Here is a 19,355-nt window from a genome sequence, read left to right on the forward strand (position 1 = left end):
TGGTTTTTCTTGCGCTCGAAGCTCACCCAAGTGCCAATGTCTCCGTGAATCTGTCGCGGCCGCGAAAAGACATCTAGATCATCAATTGATACTAGCGTTCGACTATCAGTGAAACGACGTCTCAGAAAGTTGCGAAATGTATCCGATCGCGTTTCGCATCGTCATTGGAGGAGAATTTTGAAACCATGGGAGAAAAGCCATGACTCTATTCTCGAATGAACCCGATCAGACCGTAAGCGAAGAGTTGCGCAATTCCTAAGTTCGATCTGAATTCTCTGGCCTGACAAGTCGGGTCGGCCACCCCATGTCATTGGTCTCTCACGATAACTTCACATGTGAACCATCGGATGCCCAGAGCCCGAATGAGTAGGTAATGAGACTGAGACTTCTCCCAGGTCTAGCTTAGTTGGAGGCTCGAGACTTCCCTAATGCTCTCTGGGGAGCTTGACAAACTCGAAAAGTCGTTGGATTCCGAAGAATGTAGCTAACGTTTTATTATTTGCCATTTTCAAGGCATCCCATTCAGCTTTAAATTATTTCCAATGCTTATTGGATCTTCTGATGTTACAGACATGCTGGACAGATATTTCACTTCCCCCGCAACCAAACTCAAGCAAACGAGATCACAGAAAATATCACACGAACGACACAAAACGGCACCGATCACATCCCGAGCCAAGACAAAATGATTTTCGTAGGATCATGGAGCAGCAACAGAACGACGAAAAAAGCGCTTCCTCAGAATTTGCTGATGATATCCACGAATTCGATCGAGATGATCCTAGATCTGCCTACCATCCGTGATGCTCGTAACCATGATGGTGTCCGTAACCGTGGCCGAGGTTGAAGAGCTTGTCATGATTCACCTCTACCAGGACGGGTTTTGGCTTGGCAGCGCTGCGGAATTGACATAGTTATTTGGATGCCATCGCTATCAGATGTAAGAATCAATCACGGGGCTTATTCGTGCCTCATAGTAGGAAACTTACTGAGGAACGGGTAAGATCATCGGTCGAGGTCCGAGGGCCACTCCGAGGAGAGCCAGTCTGCCGATCTTTTTCAGTCGATTCCCCTGTGTGGTGGGTGTGATCCCTAGGAAGGCTAGGACCATGGCTATGACCATTAAACGAGATCCATCGAGATATATCATCTAGAATATTCAAGTCGAAGTTTCCATTTAGAACATGATGATCGATAGCTTCCGGGAGCCGGTCCCTTGAGCAAAGGACCCCGAAAAAGGGGCTAGTAATGCTCCGCCGCAGCGTCTAAGCACAGCCCCGTCGGTGGCAGGTAGATACATCGTCCATCTCCGGAACGAATACTTGTCCTCATGAGGAAGATTCAGATATTCCTCGAATGAGATAGCGTCGAACTCCTGACCCCGTACAGCTTGAGGGCGTTGACGCATATCACGGAGCGGGATCAAGCCTCGGAAGAGCTCGGAAGCATCGAGCCACTACACGATTTTAATCCCTGAGGTTCGAACTTGGCAGAACACAGACGTTGCAGAGCGAGCTAAGTAAGTTGCAGCGCGGGAGCTCATGGAGATTTCCAAACTTACTTTTCTCTTGAGTGTGGGAGTGGCTGGAAAAATGACGATTAGTCTAAGCACGAGAAGCTTCTTATATAGTCGAGCGAGCCGGTGAAGAATCGAATCACGAAATCAAGGTTCCGACCACTCAAGCGATGGCCGGGTTGCAATGATAACGCCAGTTACCATATATCTCTCAATACATTGTCATTGTAAGGACTCGAGCTCCTCGTGCTTCTCGTTTAAAAATAGCTAGCACCTGAATCTTCACGTTCGATTGAATAACACAAAGCTTCGCTAACAGCGTATTGATAGCCGGCTTCGTGCCGCAGAAAGCTGTCAGTTATGCTCCTTGACCACGCCAGCATTCTGGTCGCAGCGTAATTCTCGCGATCATGCAGGAAGCACTCCGCTGCGAGAGGAGCTCGCGTGCGGTGAAAATCTGTTGGGAGCTTTGACTCCGGCGGCCCGCCAAATTATCTGACGACTGAGATCAGAATCCATCGGACCTCGAGCGAGCAGCGTATCCCGACGGCATCGACTGCTCATCGTGGTCCCCAATATGGTACATTTTGCTCACAAAAACTTTGAGCCGCGTCTCGCCGGGCTCCCGTGAAACCTATCTGTCTGAGCTGAGCTCTCCGTCTCGGTCAAAGTCGCGACGTGGAATTGACTCCGGGGAAAATAGGTGAAGTTACGACCTCACTCCCAGCGAGTATTTATTGAAGAGCAGGAGATGTCTGCAGTGAATTGCCAGGATCCGGTGCAAACGAAGCAATGGTCCGTCATTGTTTCAGAAAGCACTCATGGGACTGAGTTCGGCCGATTTTCCTGCATTTTCACGGTTTGCGAGCGCGACAACGATTCACGAGACGAATGCGGCAAGACTGAAAGCTTGCACAGAGGAAATGCTTTGTCAAGTGTTTGTATTTAAGTCCTAGTCACATCCCATAAGACGTTAGATGTTCTTCGAAGCGGTCATCTTCACGAGTTATTCGCACTGTCGTCATAATGGGTGAGTCCAAGCCCGCGGAGCGCATGGAGATCGAGCAGTAGAATGTAAGGTGCTCGACAGTTCCTAGCCTCGACAAATCCCTCATTTCCCGAACTTCTCGCTTAGGGCGGACGTCGTCGAAAGCTGCGAGCCATCTCGTTCTGGTCAATTTGCTCCTGTTTCTCCTGATATTCGGAACTGCAGAAGGATTTCACAAACTCCACAAACTGAGGAAGCTTGTGAAATACGGCCTCATAGGAGCTGCACTTATGCCACGTTATATACCAATTGCGGTACGAGTGTAAGTTGAATGCGAATGACTCTGGCCATCACGATCCCGCCATTGATTCCGCCGCAGTTCTTGCTTGAGAGTGACTCGCCAAATTATTTGACCGATTTGAATATTCGCAGCGATCATCATTTCGGTGCCGGTTATGGCATGGGGCGAGGCCACGCACTTCATACCGGCGGAGCTTATTCGATGAGGGGACACGGAGGCTTCGACGAAAATCTCGAACTCGGACCTTGGACGAGCTATCCATGGTGGTGAACGCGCGAGCTCGTACCTTGCTCCGATCTCTCATGCGGTTCTCCGCGGCCCCGCATCTATGTACTATATCGCGATTTCCGCCGCAATCCGAACGAAGCCGATACAGAGCTTAGTCGTCTTCGTTTTGCGAGTTGGCTCAGGAGGCAGAAACATACTGAGAGTTTAATGTGTAGGGAGGTCGCCTGTCGGGATTGGACAGCGACGATTTGACCTCGTGATCTGCCCTGGACCCGTGCCTGGCGGGAATCTCTGTTCCAATAAAGTGAAATCTCGAATTATTGAGGTTGTTCCAGAGCTCATGAACTATTCGATTTCCACTGAGCGTCCATCGGCTCTGTGAACTGCGTGCAGGACCTTGCTTCCCGTTTTGCGGGATACTGCAGCGGGAGAGAGACTTTTCCCTCGTTTGAACTCTTCCGTTAGTTTTGATGGTGGACACGGGATGCTTACACAATCGTGTCGAGTGAAGAGCTACATTTTTACCGAAGTTATGCTATTGACGACGTCGTCAACGGAACGTGGAGTCGTTTGCATGTCGCAAGACTTGCACGAGTTTTCGGATGGAAAAAATGCGAACGACACTGACAGAACAATTTTTTTGCGAACGCTTCCCGAGCAACAGGAAAACTATGGTCGTCGGAAGCAGATTTTTGAAAGCGAGGTCCCGTTTGCTTGTCGGTTGCGTTGTCGGTCACTCATCTGTCTGAGTAGCGGCTCGTTCTTTGAGAAATGATTTTTTATGCTATTCCGTCTTCTAAGGTCTATATTCATATCATCGTTAACTTCGTCCAAAAATCTTTTCATCAACTCCCGCCAGAGTATTCAACACGATTAAGGTTCGCCCTAGGGGGAATAGATTATCCCGCGATCGGGCTCCAGATCGTACCAAATCGACGCCCCCCTCGGAGTAAAAAAGTTTATCGAGGATGACCTCATCAATGAAAAATGAGCGAAATCCTCGGCCCGTCTTCGTGAGCAGAATACTCAGAGGAAGAAGAGAAATATTCCGAATTAATTTTGTTTATTTACAGGGAACGGATGTTCGAATGGCTCGAACACAGATAATCGACACGACATGAAAAACATTCCGTAGGTTCGACCCAGGATCGACCGGGGTAGACGAGCCCGCGAGTATATACAGGTTTAGGCTGAGTTCGTCCAGGGAAATTCACGAAAAGTAGACATATGTATAAACAGACCTATATACAACAAGTAGCATACTAGCACACATCGGCAGTACCCCGCAGAGCGAGATGCTGCGGAAGAGAGTGCATCAGTTCGGCTTGCCGAGGAGCACAGCTTCCCAACCAGCGGCAAAGCATCAGCCCCGATCCAACTCTCTCTGTGAGAAACACGAGACCAAAGGTGCACGGGAGCATGCATAGGACGACATCGGCTGATACGACTATGACAACGACGATGACCACAAGAACCAAGGACAGCGTTAACAGCGACAACGACTAGCAGAGTAGTACGGAATCGGCATCAGATCACCTCTGAGACTGACAACCGAGCACACCACATTGTCGAAGCACGAAGAGGACGGCTCGATCCTTTACCGATCACAGCCCGCTTCACCAGCCACCGTGGTCCCAACCTCCGTGTCCGTGGCTGTCATGATGAATGATTTCGTGGTGTCCATGATGGTGTCCCTCGTGGTGGTGATGGATAGGGACATGGATGTGGTGTTCTTTGTGGTGATGACCGTGGTGGTGGTGACCGTGAACGTGGTGCCTGTCAAGTAAAAAATGAATCTTGAGCTCGAAATCCTGTGAACTCCAGGGTATAGTCTCTTGTGAGCGGTTCGGGATAGGGACTGAATATTGATCGACCGTCTCGCAGGCCCTGGAGCTTTCGCGAGCTCTCATCTGCTGGATTCGATCAATGGTCTCGCTAATCCTTTCTCGGGATCTCCAGATCTTCGCGAGGAATTCAGGTGCACCACATGTCACTCTGATCTACATATATATTTTGCTTCCGGCGAGGATTCTCCCGGATTTATCGAATGATTTACGCTTGCTCGACAGGTGGGCTCAACTCACGGGATCGGGATGGGCACGAAACGAGGCGCGATGGCAGCACCCAGGAGCGCGGCTTTGGCCAATTTCTTGAGCTTGAAGCCTGCGTCCACTGTGTGCAAGACGAGCACGGTAACCAGGACAGCGACAAGGACAACACGACGCAGAGGAGCCATCTCTGCAAAAGAACACCAAAGTACACTCATCAGTTGGGGTTATCCAGTGGTTGACGGAACGGCAGTCGAGGGGACCCGATCACTATACCACAGAGAGCGACGGAACTATCGGGGGAGCCAGAATAGCACAGAGGATTTCCCGAGAATCAAGCCTCCTAGAGGACAGAGCAGATCGGGCACGATTCGGAAACTTCACCGCACAGAGCTAGCCTAGCGCAATCCACCTACCGATTGTTGGTCTGCTTGTCTACTGTCGGGGGTTGGTTTATATTGTCTGACAAAGCCCCGCCGCCACCGCAGCAGGGGCAGCGGAAAGTGTACGCCGCGAGACGTCTGACCGACCGAAGACATGCAACCAGCAGCAGCAGCGGCAGCAGGTAGCGGCGGCCGCTGCCCCAACGTCAAGAAAAACGCCGACAACAACAAGGTATCTCGCTATCAGTTGCGCGCGCACACACACAGACTCGTAGAACGTCAACTGCGAATGGGAACGTGGACGAAGAGACGGACGAAGCAACGGACCGGGGTTGTGGCTCTTTGCCAAGGCCGCTAAGTGAACCGCATAGCTCGCACCGTTGAATTTTTGGCAAGTTTTTCCCGTGTGCAAATCGCTCGAACGGATGGACAGCCGGCTTCAAAGTCCCAAACATTTTCGTAACGTCCACTTGCCGGCAAGCATGGCTATTGTAGCGGATCGCGATGATGCCGTTGTTTACTGCTGTTATCGTTATCCAACGACAACAACGGAATCTTGGTGATTACGCCCCGTAACGAGAAATATTGAATTGCGGGCCACATACCTCCTACTCCTACACATGAGGATTCCCAGATTTCACCCTCTCTCGCTTCCGAATCTTTGTAGCCGCTGTCATTCCGCGAGCCACGAGCTGCTGCTTTCGGATTTGACATCCCCTCTCTCTATCAAGAAGGGACTCCCAGCACGAAGTCTACGGCCCGTGACAACTGACAACGTGGAGGGAATTCTCATTTGTCCCGAAAGATATCGGGGGCTTACCCAACACATTATTCCGAATCGGAGTTTGTACGACCCAGACCCCTCTGACCGAATGAGCGCGTAAAACGCGTCCTAATCGCGCCGCCGGTGGGGTAGAAGGATCCAACGATAAGATCGAGGAAGCAAAAGGGCAAAGAGGATCGAAGGAGGCATCGGAAATCGGGAGTCGAGTGTATTTTCAGATTTCTGCGGAATTCTCCGGAGCTGCGCGACATATGTGGTTTTTGTCACCGAGAGCATTGCATCGCGAAGCGCTCCCTCTTGAGTGTTTTGTTTTCCTTCCCATATAAGCAACATTGCGCAAGCATCGGTCGAGTCACTAGTCTCTTGCACCGCCCGAAATCGTTGTTTCTCAATGTTCTAGTGTTCGGGTGAACACAGGACTACTTCGCAGAAGCGAGATAGCAGAACGATATATGGTCCGGAACATTCTATTTCTGAGTATTCACTTAGGAATCACGAAATCATGAGCGAAGTACGCTCCGTTGTCCCGCGGAGAACTAGTCCTGAAGTCCCTTGGTCTCCACGCCCACGCTACCTCGCCTCACTGGATCGATTCACCCTTTTCCACCCATCCGTCTAGCAGGAGATCGAATGAGCCTGTCCTATAGACTTTTCTCCTAGATCCCGCTGATGTCGAGGAAGATGCGCGACACTTGCCTGACTCGCGGGTGTCTCTGGAGGTCTTCGGCACGGGATACATCGCGATCTTTGTCATGGATACGCGCACTCACTTCGATGCCAAGCCCCAGAAACGGAATGATCATATTGACGTATGATTTTTTGTCCCCCCTACAAAAAAAGTCCTGGCTACGCCCCTGTTTGGCCAATCCACACCGATGCTCCCGGTTTCGGGGGAATCTTCGCGGAGCTGGATCGTGGGAAAAGACTGCACGCAGTTCGAACCCGAAAGAATTGATGTTCTGATATTCCGCAAAGTGAATCATCCTGAAGAAAGTTGACAGAAAGTCGTTCATCGTATTGTGTGAGAACCAAGTAGCTTTGTTCAAAGGAACTGTCACGGAGTTGCCACACGAAGTGGAGCCAAGGGGCTCCGAGTGACAGGGACTCTTGAAGAGATTGAACTTATCTGGGGCCTGGGGACGTCTGCGTTTGATATGCATATGTACCTTGTGTGTCCAACATAAGTATAGCTGTGATGGCGATCACGTAATCGCCAGTCTCGATTTCGCTGCATTCTCTTCGACGCCATCGGCTGCGATGATCGTCGGATTCTATATCCATCGACCACGGATCGGAAGTTTCCGTGAAATCGGAGTCCGCCAGGCCCGCGAAAATCTCTCGCTGCAGCGTCCCTCCATCATCGCTGACTAGAAGCTAGGCCATCGGGGTGTTTGACGAGTTGAAGAGGGCTTAACGGAAATCGAATCGACACCGATGGAGTTTCTCGTCGAGATCATTGTGCCAGATCACAGAGCGCGGATGTTGCCATGAGAGAGCTTCTCTAGGATTCCACACTGAAGGGACAGAACGATATTGGCAGCCAGACCAGACGCCGAGAGATTCCGAGCTGCGAGACAAAATCTTCAGTCGTATTCCGCACGCTCGAAAGCTGTTCGTCCAAAGAGAGTAGATGCGAATTGCAGTTTTGTCACATGAGGCCGGCGATTCGTAGACCATAGCGACAAACCTGCAGACGGTTATTTTATCCGATGAGTCGACATCGACCAATGGGAGTGCATGCGTTGCGCGTCCGTCGTAAGTACCCATGGGGCTCCCTTGCATCGCTGGCGTAAGTGGAGAATTCAGCCGCTTGAGGAACTCGCGATACGTCACTGCATCTCATTTCCGAGTTCACCATGATGATAATTGAAACACAAATATAGGAACGAGTTTTGGAGATCATCAGATCTAGAGGACTTCGCCTAGTCTGTAGCCCAACTCCTATCGCTCGATCCGTGATTTTCCGCCGAGGCTCTCAATAGCGCGCGCCAACTTCAAGAGATGCGAAGCGGGATGGAATATCGAAAGTCTCATGGGATTCGACGGTGGTATCGATCAACGATTCTTCAATGAGCGAACCAACGACTTCGCTACCATTTCTCGGAGGTAAAAAATAATACATTATACAGGTAAAATACAAATCTTTCCGCCATGTGTCTAGATCTGCTCTTCTCCGATTGCGCGCATTCAGATCTCGAGGCGACGAGCGGCGGAACCCCGCGGGCAGCCGCTAACTCAGCTGCAGAGAAGATCCGCCCGGGCCCGGATTCGGAATCCTCATTATGTAATGTCTCTGATCGAGCCGGACCTCATCCGCCGCTACCAAAAGCTTCCGGATGAAAACTGGCTGAGGACGAGGGTGCCGAAACTTGGGACCTCGTTCCTTCGATTCATCCCTCGAGCATTAAATCAGCGCTCTCGAGGAACCGAAGCATTGACTTCGGATTCATGAAGGGTAAGTGGTTCCTACTCTTCTTCAACAACCTTCCGATTTCCCTTTCATCAATGGCAGATACACACGTCTCTGCGAGATGTTCTGATTGATAACATAATAAGAAAAGCGAAAGGAGTATCTCGTGAATGTGACCAGTCACGGCGCGACAACCGATGAGACATTTATTCGGGAAAGACACTACTCACAACAATTGCACAATATCACGACAAAAACTCGGATTTCCGAGCACCGGAGCTCACAGAGCCTCTCGTGAATCGGCCCTGGAAACCCAGCCAGTTAAGCTACAGAACACTCAAATCTCACACAATGGAATATGTACATACGATTACACATAACGCTGGGTGCTTCTCGATGTGATCCCATGAAGCTTTGTAGGAATCGCTCCGATTGCACCGACACTTTTGACAGCTAGCTGGGAACTCAGCTGCAAGAACTACCATCCGTAGCCTCCGTGATCCCACTCGTCATGATGGTGCTCTTTTTCATAGACGTGGTGCCTGGAATGTGAATTTAGTTTTAAAGACGCTCGCTATGTTCGGAAGGAGGTTCCATTCAATACTAGCTCTTCTCACTATATTTGGATGACCATAAAATCCAGCTACGAGATTAGCGAAGATTATCGAACTGTTTTACGACGATTGCAGGCCGCGTTTCACTATTATACGGACTGGATACGATCAAGCTTAGGTACTTCCGGGCCGGAGAGGGTTGGAAGCCGCGAGCATCGCTCCACGGAGCCCACGAATATTTGCGAGAGCAGATGCGATCTCATAGATGAAGATCTGGTACTCACGGGATAGGGATGGGGACGAAACGGGGGGCGATAGCTGCTCCGAGAAGAGCGGCTTTCGCCAGTTTCTTCAGCTTGAAGCGGGCATCGACCTGCGACGCTAATCCAGCCAACAAGCACACCAACAGCACACCGACGACAAATCGACGAAACATTTTGCGTTGACTGTAAAAAGCGTCGGTATTACAATCCTCGGAACTCACTGAACTCTGAACGAGATATCCGATACGTGGAGGCCACGAACAGAAGTAATCCACAATGAGAGCTCAATGAGCAGTATCCAGCGAGCTTACCACAGAAGAGGCGGACAAACAATTGATAAGTCGAGAGAAAAGCTGCGCTTTTAACTACGTTCGGAAGTTGAGGAAAGTGAAGTCGAAGAAAATGCAAGAAAAAGTTGAAAACGACCCCTGGGCTGACACAGCTTGGTTCAGCCTTGCGAGTAGAGCCGAGAATCAGTGGGGAAAAGAAAAGCACTGAAACGATTTAGGGCGTTTCGAAATCGATTGGCAGAAGGCTTTAGCAATTTCTAATCCAACAGGTACCCTAGCCACATACGCAAGGATCCTTCGGGGAACTTTCGTGGCGAAAGTTTTTCTTATCGCCTCGAAGCCTCGTATAATTGACGGAGCGGTCACTTTGGACTTGACCAGAGGATGCTCATCCAAGTGAAGTGGGTAATTGAATCGGCGAATCGCTTCGAGAATTCCTCCCTCTGGGGTTGCGATCATGCGTCTGATACGGCGATTCAAGAAGAAACTCAAGGTGGTCGAGCTCGACTCCCGCTCGAGGAAAGACAGGGGGAGTCGATTCTCGGCCCGATTCTCCCAGGGATCGGTGTGTCATCCGCGTGCTGCTTGAGGAGTACCTGGAATAAGCACAGCCCAAGGGTGAATAACTTCAAGGCCGCAGCCCGGGTCCCGCATAGGGAGTTGTCCGGTGTTGTTATAGATAGCTAGTGGGCTTCACGAAATGTATAATAATAACGGCAACAAAATGCGACCGAACGAGCGAGTAATGTGGTTTCGTCGTTGAGCAATACGGGCGCCTGCCTTCCGGACCGGTTGCGCACAGTATGTTTTTTTTTCGTGTTCTGTTCCGACGGCGTGTGTCTTTCTCTGCTACCCTGATAATGCTTAAAAAATTTATCGAGATGAATAGAGACGTAATTTCAAAATGAAAGGGATTTTATTGAGTAATCCTCATCATTGACGAATATTCGTTTCTGTTCGCAATCTTCGAGTTGCCCTCAATTCTAATCAGCGGAAAAGACATTTCAGGTTGGCAGCGACAATATTTGAGGAATCTCACTCCGGACAAACACACACCCACTCACACGCATCACATATTTACGAACGATTAGGATCAGTTTGGACGGGAACGTTGACACCAGCGGCAACGGTCGAGCCGGACGACAATAAATTACATTTAAGACAAGCACGTTGTTGTCGAGCAGTCGGATTTCTCGGCTTGAGGCCGAAAGTCGACGTACGGACGTAGACGTAGAAGATGTATGTACATGGTGGAACAGCGATTCAAACTAGAACACTAAGCGTTATCCGCGGTTTTCCCGGTTGTCAAACTACCAGGCAGGGGCGTGTTCCCATCCGTGTCCGTGGTCCCATCCGTGCTTCTCGTGACCGTGGTCCCATCCGTGCTTCTCATGGACGTGGTGCCTGGGATCAAGATACAGAGTTACATTCGCGTGTCTCGACTCACTGTCTCGGTGGGAGAAACCGCGCAGCTGATAATTTCCGCACAATCTGGATTCACGCAGCCGCTCGAAACGGTGCGCGAATCCGGAGAACGTTTCGATTATGCGATAGACGAGTGCGAATCTTACGGGATGGGGATGGGCACGAAGCGAGGGGCGATGGCGGCGCCGAGGAGAGCGGCTCTGGCGAGCTTCCTCAGTTTCAATCCAGCCTCGCTCTGGTGGAAAAGAGCGGCGACGAGGACAATGGCGAATGCCAAGACAAGAATTCGACGAGTCATTGTAGACGTTGGAATCGACGTAGACACGGGCTACAGTAACAACCACCTGAAATACATTCGTTCCGCGCTCGGTTGGGGATTCTGTGCATTCCTCTTCCACCACCGGATTTCTCCACCAGTTCGTCCGAGAGGACACACTCTATCTGTTAGGGGATCCTGCAGACTCGATGCTCGCGCCGCTGTGCACTCGGGGGGTATCCAGAGATTCACAACACTGTATCAGCTGTGCACAGCTGGTCGAGCATCGAGACTACTCGACCAGTAAGAGATGAGCTCCATGAAACCATGATTGAAAGCTTACCACAAATGTGAGATGAGATCTGAGAGGAAAGCATCGCTTTAAATGCGATACGGCTGAGGTCAGCGGAGAGAGTGAAGATGAAACGGTGTCCGCTACTGAAATATCATTAAGCACAACGACCAGCGGTTGGACGGACAGACTGGTGTTCGGACGGATGAGCGAAGCAACGACTGGGCGAAGAAGGAACGGACCGTAGACGGACAGACGGAGCGACAAACCGACCGACCGGGGTCCACGCCTCGGTCAGGGATGGGGACATTAAGACGGCATAATCATCCGCCACTCAAGGTCATTTGTTGCTTCGATTACAGCATCCATGCGTCAAAGCAACGGGCGCCGGATATCCACAAACAAGACGCACGCACGCCCATTGGAGGATATTTTCCTTTAATTGCAATAAATATAGGACACATTCTTTCTCGTTGCAACAATAATCGCGGCTTTAGGGTTCGAATGAAAATTCCCGTGTACGCTCGTTCATGCGCGCGCGTGCCCGAGCATCTGCATCTAGCGCCGTCTTTTCGAAGCGGTCGATCGTTTTTTCGGGATGAATTCCTGGAAAGATTCAAAAAAAGTATCGCTGCCACTCTTCCACGGTAGAAGCGCGCTTTCATCCAATAATTCCGGTCTCGGGCGATTTCAGCATCGATCCTTCTCGGACCCGATGGCGAGACATTCGGGCCGCGACCGAAGAGTCGCGAAAGGTTCGAATGAGATTCGAACTCCAAATTCGAAACGGTTGGGATCCCGGGAGTCAACCGACCAAATTTGATCGGAGCGTCCCTCCCCCCCAAGAATGGAGTTCCTAATTAGTGTGACCCCATCTGATTAGTGTGCGGAACCAGGTGTGCAGATCCGTTCGCGCCCTTCGTAGATATGTGAAATTTCCGCTTATCTGGGACTTTGAGCAACTCATTGCTGATAGCTACGTCCGGTGAATCCGAGGAACGAGCGAACTATAGGTTGTCCGACTTCAGAGCCTCTCCTGATGTCCTGCGATTTCTCAACCTCCAGAAAACCCTGCACGGGGTGTCGACAGGCCCCGTCGAGTCCTCTGACAGCTCGCCGGTGCTACCGACCTTTCGCATGCATTTCGATCCCTCTTCCAATACACCTCACAGAATCGATAAACTGAATCCCGGAAACGCTGGCCTCAAGGCTCTAGACCTCGAATTCCGTTTCTGGGCCGCATCAGCTCATCGTATCGGGGACCAGAAGACCGGATACTTTCTCTGGGATTGAGACCAAAATTATCGCTGTCGGACCACTTTATCCCACGCGTCGTTGATCTTTGAACCTGTGATCCGATGCATCGTCCCACAATTGCGCAACAAGGATTTCTGGACCAGAACCCCGGGTCACAGGGTACTGATACACGTCCCTAGGGAGAATCACCAGGTCCCTCTATTTCGATACCTCTGATGAAGGCTCTATTGAGAGCTGGACGCTTCGTTTCCTGCCCCTTCGAAAACAGTCATCAAGATTTTCCCTCGGAAACTGGATTCTTTAGGAATTTTGCTCGGCTTTGCCAGCTTCCAATTGGCGGAGTAAACGTTCCCAAGCAATCAGTTTCATCAAGTTCTGCCCCCGAAACTTCATTCGCCGCGAAAGCCCGATTAACGAATTGCGAGCGAGCACTGACCAATTTTAGAAGAGCGGCCGGACCGATGCCGCTGTTGAGCAGTTACTTATGAGCCATGCGATTCGGGAGAGATAGGGCTCGCTCGTGAGTAGCACCATCGATGCTAGAGAAGATCGCAGTTTTTGCCGACGGCGGGAACCAGATCCGTATTTTTAACGATGCGTGAATTCACCGAGTTCGAGCTTCTTCGCGAAACTCGTGTGTCTCAACGATGGTCAACGAGAGCTCGGCCACGGCCACAGTATTTGCTGCCTGAGAGTCCCGGGAGCGTAGCCGCTGAAGCTCCCGGTGCACTGAAATTCCACTCGAATTTTCTTTGTCGAGATCAGAGTTTCTCCCCAGAAAAACGGAAGGAATTAACTGAAACGACCAGGGACCGACCTTATCGCGGCTCGTGCTCCCTCAAGCGACGGAAATCGAAATTCCGTCGCGTGACTCATGAATGGAGCACCCCTAAAGTGGGTTGGGGTACAATTCGCTGTACCTCCCTCGGAAATCGGAATGCCCATGCGAGGGGGGGGGTCGGGTCGTCTCCTGAGAAGTCGGTCAAGTGCTCGCGGCCTCCCATGGGCATGGGGCTATCGCCGTCTCGGAATAGATATCGTGGCAACGACGCGACGTCAGGAATCAATCTCGTTCTCCCCACGCTGCTCAGAGCATTAGACGAGTTCCCGAAGAGCTGCGCTTCTCATTGGTCATTCCGGCTTATTCAGAGCTGCCTCTGGCGGAGAACCAGAGCCGAGTGCGAGGTTGATACTGAGAGAAATATCCTCGAGACCAGAGCGAGATCCAGGTCTCCTCTGTTAATCACTGCTCGATGTCTCAATGAACACTCGAACAATTTATTAGCTCCATTAGACACCTACATTGGCACATGACTCACAAGGACCTATGATGGTCCACATTTTAAATTATCACGTTAACTTAATATATACATTTTATACACAGGCTAATTTCCCCTGTTCCCGCATGGGAGCCTTTTTGGAGGATTTTGTACAGGACGAAAAGCGACGTGGAGCTGAATTCAGATGGTAGAAGGAGCAATCACGCGACGAAAGTTTTCACGCAAAACGAGCAGTCCCCGGAGCACTTTCACACAATAGCCTCACGAAATACTGAACTCGCATCAGAGACTTCCGCCCCGAGCGTCTGCCCGCCTTCAGTCGACAGGTAAGCCAGGAGGTGGGCCCTGCTCGGAGTTCCTGCAGCAGGGGCCGGTAGGTCGCACGCTATGCCGATGCCATCTGGAATCGATGGTCAAGAGTCCAGCGGGAGTCCTCCCTCCGGTGCGAACTGATATGGCTTGACGATTCACGCGTTTTTTTCCAGTCACATCTTGAACAGAGAAGCTGGCAGACAGAAATTCATACATGTAGACAGACGATTGGACGACAGACGGATACTTCTTGCGATTCTCGGCTGCGATGGATTACCACCAGCCGTGACCACCGCCGTAAGCGGAGGACGCGTCGTGGATTCCACCGTGGTGTTGCCATCCTCCCTTGTGGACAGTGAAGAGTTCTTTGTGACCGTGAGAAGGTCCGTACTCGTGTCCGTGTCCGTACTCGTGCCCGTGTCCGTGTCCGTGATCCCAGCCGTGGCTCTCGTGGTGCCAGCCGTGGCTCTCCTTGTGGTGCACGTGATGACTGAAGTTCAAATCAGGAGGAGATGAGCGTATGGTCGATTGAGAGAAAAAAAGCCGATGACTGTAAGCGGGTGACATACTATGTAAAGGAGCGAATTGTCGCCCTCGATTACTCACGGAATGGGAATAGGAACGAAACGGGGAGCGATGGCTGCGCCGAGCAGAGCGGCGCCGGCCAGTTTCTTCAGTTTGAAAACAGCTTCAGAGGATGCGAAGAGCATCATGAGAGCAACCATGGCCAAGACTGGTATGCGCATCTTTGCAGGCTTCGATTCGGCTGGTACGAAATCTTGAGGGACGAAAGTTCACGTTAGCAGACACCGAGACTGATTATTGTCGCCAACACCGCCGCCTCTCCGAGCACTTTTATCCAACGAGAAGTGCGCGGGGCTTCTCAGAGTCAACACCAGTGGACGAGTCGGGGCGGAACAGCTTACCAAAAGGAGTGAAACACGGTTTTCAATGTCCGACATACGGCGCACACAGTTTTTAACCCACCTGGGGCCGATGTGAACGGAAAGAATGGAATCCCCTCTCAGTTTCGATCCTTGTCGTGGACCCTCTGTAGAAGCGTTATCCGCGATGACCAGCAGCAGCAGCACCACCACCGCCGCCGCCGCCGCCGCCACCACCACCACCCTAAGAACGATAAACGCCGCCGTTCGCGCTGCCGGGCCGTTCCCCTAGCTCCGGACATCCGTTGGAACTTCGATACTGATAGTGCCTGTCGACGCTGCCGCGCGGTTACTGACATCGCCCTTGAAGAGCCGAATGTCCCGTCAGGAAACCGCTAGCAAAAATCGTTAACAGTCCGACGTTTGTGGCAATTCCCAATCGCTTCAGAACGATAAATTTTCTTTTGTTAAGGGTGTCCGAAAAAACAAGATGGAAATGAATTAGCATTCACCCGACCGAAAATAGTCCGGTGATCCGCGAGTCGACGTCCGAGCAAACGAAAATAGGACACGTTACTGAAATTTCACTTTGAGCCGACTCCCGAATTCTGCGACACGGAATCGATCATCGCTTGAGCGATCGACCATGACATGAAAAACACGGAGAATCGGATCCGCCCGGAGCAGGAATTGACTTCATGCGAACAAGACTTGAAGTCTCGCAGAGAGGCCGAAATTCTTCAACTCGCAGAGGAGATCTCTCTCATGGGATCTCCGGGCTTCCGCCGATCATACGCCAGATCATACGGACCTATCGCCGTCTTGTTCGAAGCTGGGAGCGGCTTCGAGCGGCCGTCCAGCGGGAGCGGGGCAAAGCTCCTCTGTGGGGTCGACTTCACCCGGGGAGGTCTCTGCATTATCCCGCGGAGATTTCACATCCCGTATGTCGCGGGACGAGTCTTGTTCGGTGCGATTGTCTGACAATGAGCTGTCCAGTAAACTTGTTTGAATAAGTTCACATCCAGGCCTCCACACCATTCTGATTCAATGAGCGCGAGGTGCGCAAGCGAAACGACCCACGAAACCGGCCGCTCTATGAGCCTTTTCGCTTTTGCGACACCACTAATTATTTTTTCCTCTTGTCCATCCGGCCGCGTCATCGTAATGAAGAATGATCGCCATGTCTCACAATAGAAAAGATTTACCGCGTCAATCGACTCGCTCCTTTCAGGACCAGGGGGACATTTCATCAGAATCTTTCTCGTGCGATTTGAACTTTCACCGAAGAAGATATGAATGAGTCGCGAAGAAAAGGCTACGCTCCTCCTGCAGCTAATCCGTGTCGGACACGAAATCACTGACAGTGTAAGACAGCGCTTAATGATTTCGCAAGGGCTCCGAGACTGAGGTCTCGACCGTCAACGTACACCTCAACGGGACCACGCATCTCATGAACGTGTCATCAGTAAGTTGTGCCTAAGATATGGACAAGGTCTGGGCGTCGGAAATTTAGGACGAATTGTTCCCAATCGAGACATTCATGACCCATTCGATTATATGCCCTAGTACGAGCTCATTAGGCATCTGGAGTACCCTCGAGCACACCGGTTCCATGCGTCGCAGTCCCGTCGCCCGTGCTGCGCGAGAGCTCAGAAGATTGGACCGAGACTCAGGGCATTCTGGAGGGATTTCTCCGCTCGCGTCTCCTATCTAGAAAATAATCAGAAAACTGAGAAATGATGTAATAAAGACTCTTATTAAGGTGTGCTATCGTTCAGCACGTTGACCATACAGTTCACGGCCATTGAGCGTTCACTGGACGACAACCGCCCGTGAGACGCCTTCGGTCTAAATTTAGCCGTTCGATAGCGGCGGGAACGATCCAGACATTGAGCGGACAACGAGGCGGCCGGCTGGTTAAGCAGAGCCAGTAGCTTGCTTGGCTGAACCTCCTAACGGCGTCGAGTGGTTCCCCCTGCGTCCGATGGTTCAGTGCGGCTTTCTTACGTTTCCGAACGAACGTTTGATGGCGGCGGCGGCGAAGGCGGGCGTCCTGGCCATATTACAAAAATTCTGCCTTGGGCGTCTATTGGTACACTTTCTCGTGCAGCCGCGCTTGTTCCGTTACTACTGCTTCTGCCAGTCAGCGACCGTGTGTGTTTGATCGAGATGCTGTAGTGGACGGCTGGCCGTGCTAGTTGTCGGCAATTACGTAACTTGAGTCCGCCCAGGCGACACCGAATACACATTCGGAGCTACGGGCGATAGTGCCGACCGCAGATTATGACCACGATTGCTGATATGATCGAAGCATTGTTGAAGAAGAAATCGGTCGCCGCAGGAGCGACATTGCCCCTGGATGGTCAGAAGGGAAAAGGGGGAAGTGATGGAGGTCTGAGGATCCAGAGTTAGGTGGGGATTCCCAGCCGGAATCTGGATCGGCGGAAATATCGGTATCCTCCCGTCATCGGAATTCCGAAAGGGCGCGATCCGCCGAATTTGTCCTACCTCTCCCAAAATATGCCTGGAAATACTTCGCCGATTCGGGGTTTTGACACGGCGCCCGAATCGCTAGCGTGGAGGCATTGAAGATCGAGCATGTCAACGAACGTACGTTGTGGCGATTGAAATCCTATTGGTCGCCGCCACAATAATCATCAATGATTTGTTGCCTTTTTTTCGTTTGCTTTATCGATGCGTTCGTCGTCTGACAGGACAGTATCACCGTGAACCAGGTGTGGTAGCCGCAATCCGTGCTTCTATAAATAGAAACTAATGGATAATTGGGGCAGCGTTTACGTGGCCTTCTGTCTGCGTGGTCAGTCTCGCGATTGCGTTAAGAGCTTCAATTTTTTTGTCCACGCTTGCCTGCATCAGATCATGGCTGCCGGCCAATTTGTTATACAGCGGGTGAAACAAAGGCATATGTAAGCGTCTTCGGAGGAGTGCCCGCTATCCATTCTACTCGGGATTCAGTCGCACACGGGGGCCCTTTGAAGAATCCGGTGCTTTACCTCGATCGCCTTGCGAAAGCAATCAAGGAGCTCTCAGGCGGGAATTGCATGCGGTTCAGGTGTCAGCTTCCCGTGCTCTGTCCATGATCCAGTATGGGAATGCCGTGAGGAAACCATTGCCTCTTCAGCTCTGATTGAAAAGATTCGGCGTTTCAGCTCAGCCGAAGACTCTCCTCCGTAGGAGGTGTCGGGCGGAATCGGCAAAATGGACAGAGGGGCGAAGAGGACGACCGTGGCGAACCGCAGCCAGGAGATGCCCAGGGTGGGATAATCGCGCCCCCTCTCAAGAATTTCCGTTCCGAGCTCTAGCCGCTCCATTCCCGATCTTCGCTATCGAAACTGGCTTCCCGGAATGACTGACGCCCGGGCGAGCTCCGGCGTGCTCAGAGCCAGCGCTTCCGTATGATTTTCGAGCACCAACTACTCCCGAGAGTTCTCAATTCTTGGCAGGCTCAACTGTGAGCCAATCCTCGAGAATTCCAGAGAATCCAGGCTCACACAGGTCATTGATTCGCGTACAGATATGGTTTCTAATCTACGAGACGAGACAGGTCGCTCCCTGATAGCAGCTGAGTCCATGGAATCCATGGGGGAACCTCCATCTAGCCAATTAGCTGCGTATCATGGGAGCTGATATAAATCTTGTCCCTATACGCTCGGGATCTCCCCGCCTGCGGAAGAATTCGAACCGGTCAGACGCATGATTTTTTACGGGAGGCCAAGTCGCCCGAGGGGGGCAGAGTGCCCGCGCCGGCTTCGTCGCCGGACACTATGGATCCTATGGCAGGGGGGCAACATGGTCTATAGGATCCAATCGGAGGGGGGCTGCATGGTCCAAGGGATTATTTTGGAGGGCGGCCACCAAGAAGA

The 19,355-nt window shown here is 51.5% G+C and overlaps 2 protein-coding genes and 1 long non-coding RNA gene across 3 annotated transcripts; all 3 read right to left on the reverse strand.

Moving 5' to 3' along the window:
• Positions 1-4,090: 4,090 nt before the first annotated feature.
• On the reverse strand, positions 4,091-5,504 carry LOC100906089 (zinc transporter zipt-7.2). Its single transcript, XM_003747516.2, has 3 exons — positions 5,498-5,504; positions 5,118-5,271; positions 4,091-4,809 (listed from the first exon to the last, which is right to left on the reverse strand). The coding sequence occupies exons 2-3, from the start codon at positions 5,267-5,269 to the stop codon at positions 4,650-4,652; spliced, it is 312 nt and encodes a 103-aa protein (XP_003747564.1). The 5' UTR covers positions 5,270-5,271; positions 5,498-5,504; the 3' UTR covers positions 4,091-4,649.
• A 5,155-nt stretch (positions 5,505-10,659) lies between these two features.
• LOC100906670 (uncharacterized) lies at positions 10,660-11,808 on the reverse strand. The gene is made up of 3 exons (XR_145664.1): positions 11,790-11,808; positions 11,337-11,534; positions 10,660-11,169 (listed from the first exon to the last, which is right to left on the reverse strand). It is a non-coding gene; the product is annotated as an uncharacterized LOC100906670 (long non-coding RNA).
• Positions 11,809-14,256: 2,448 nt separating this feature from the next.
• Positions 14,257-15,547, reverse strand: LOC100906525 (protein catecholamines up). Its single transcript, XM_003747518.1, has 3 exons — positions 15,514-15,547; positions 15,194-15,365; positions 14,257-15,077 (listed from the first exon to the last, which is right to left on the reverse strand). Exons 2-3 carry the CDS (start codon positions 15,331-15,333, stop codon positions 14,861-14,863), a joined length of 357 nt encoding a protein of 118 aa, XP_003747566.1. The 5' UTR covers positions 15,334-15,365; positions 15,514-15,547; the 3' UTR covers positions 14,257-14,860.
• Between the last annotated feature and the right edge of the window lie 3,808 nt (positions 15,548-19,355).

Source organism: Galendromus occidentalis, unplaced genomic scaffold (assembly GCF_000255335.2).
Source record: "Galendromus occidentalis unplaced genomic scaffold, Mocc_1.1 scf7180000077524, whole genome shotgun sequence".
Taxonomy (NCBI): Eukaryota; Metazoa; Arthropoda; class Arachnida; order Mesostigmata; family Phytoseiidae; genus Galendromus; species Galendromus occidentalis.

Coding starts and splice junctions, on each gene's coding strand:
- LOC100906089 (XM_003747516.2), bottom strand. CDS start 5,269: ATGGCTCCTCTGCGTCGTGTTGTCCTTGTCGCTGTCCTGGTTACCGTG. Junction 4,810..5,117: donor TTCGTGCCCATCCCGATCCC/GTGAGTTGAGCC, acceptor TTTACTTGACAG/GCACCACGTTCACGGTCACC.
- LOC100906525 (XM_003747518.1), bottom strand. CDS start 15,333: ATGCGCATACCAGTCTTGGCCATGGTTGCTCTCATGATGCTCTTCGCA. Junction 15,078..15,193: donor TTCGTTCCTATTCCCATTCC/GTGAGTAATCGA, acceptor TTTGAACTTCAG/TCATCACGTGCACCACAAGG.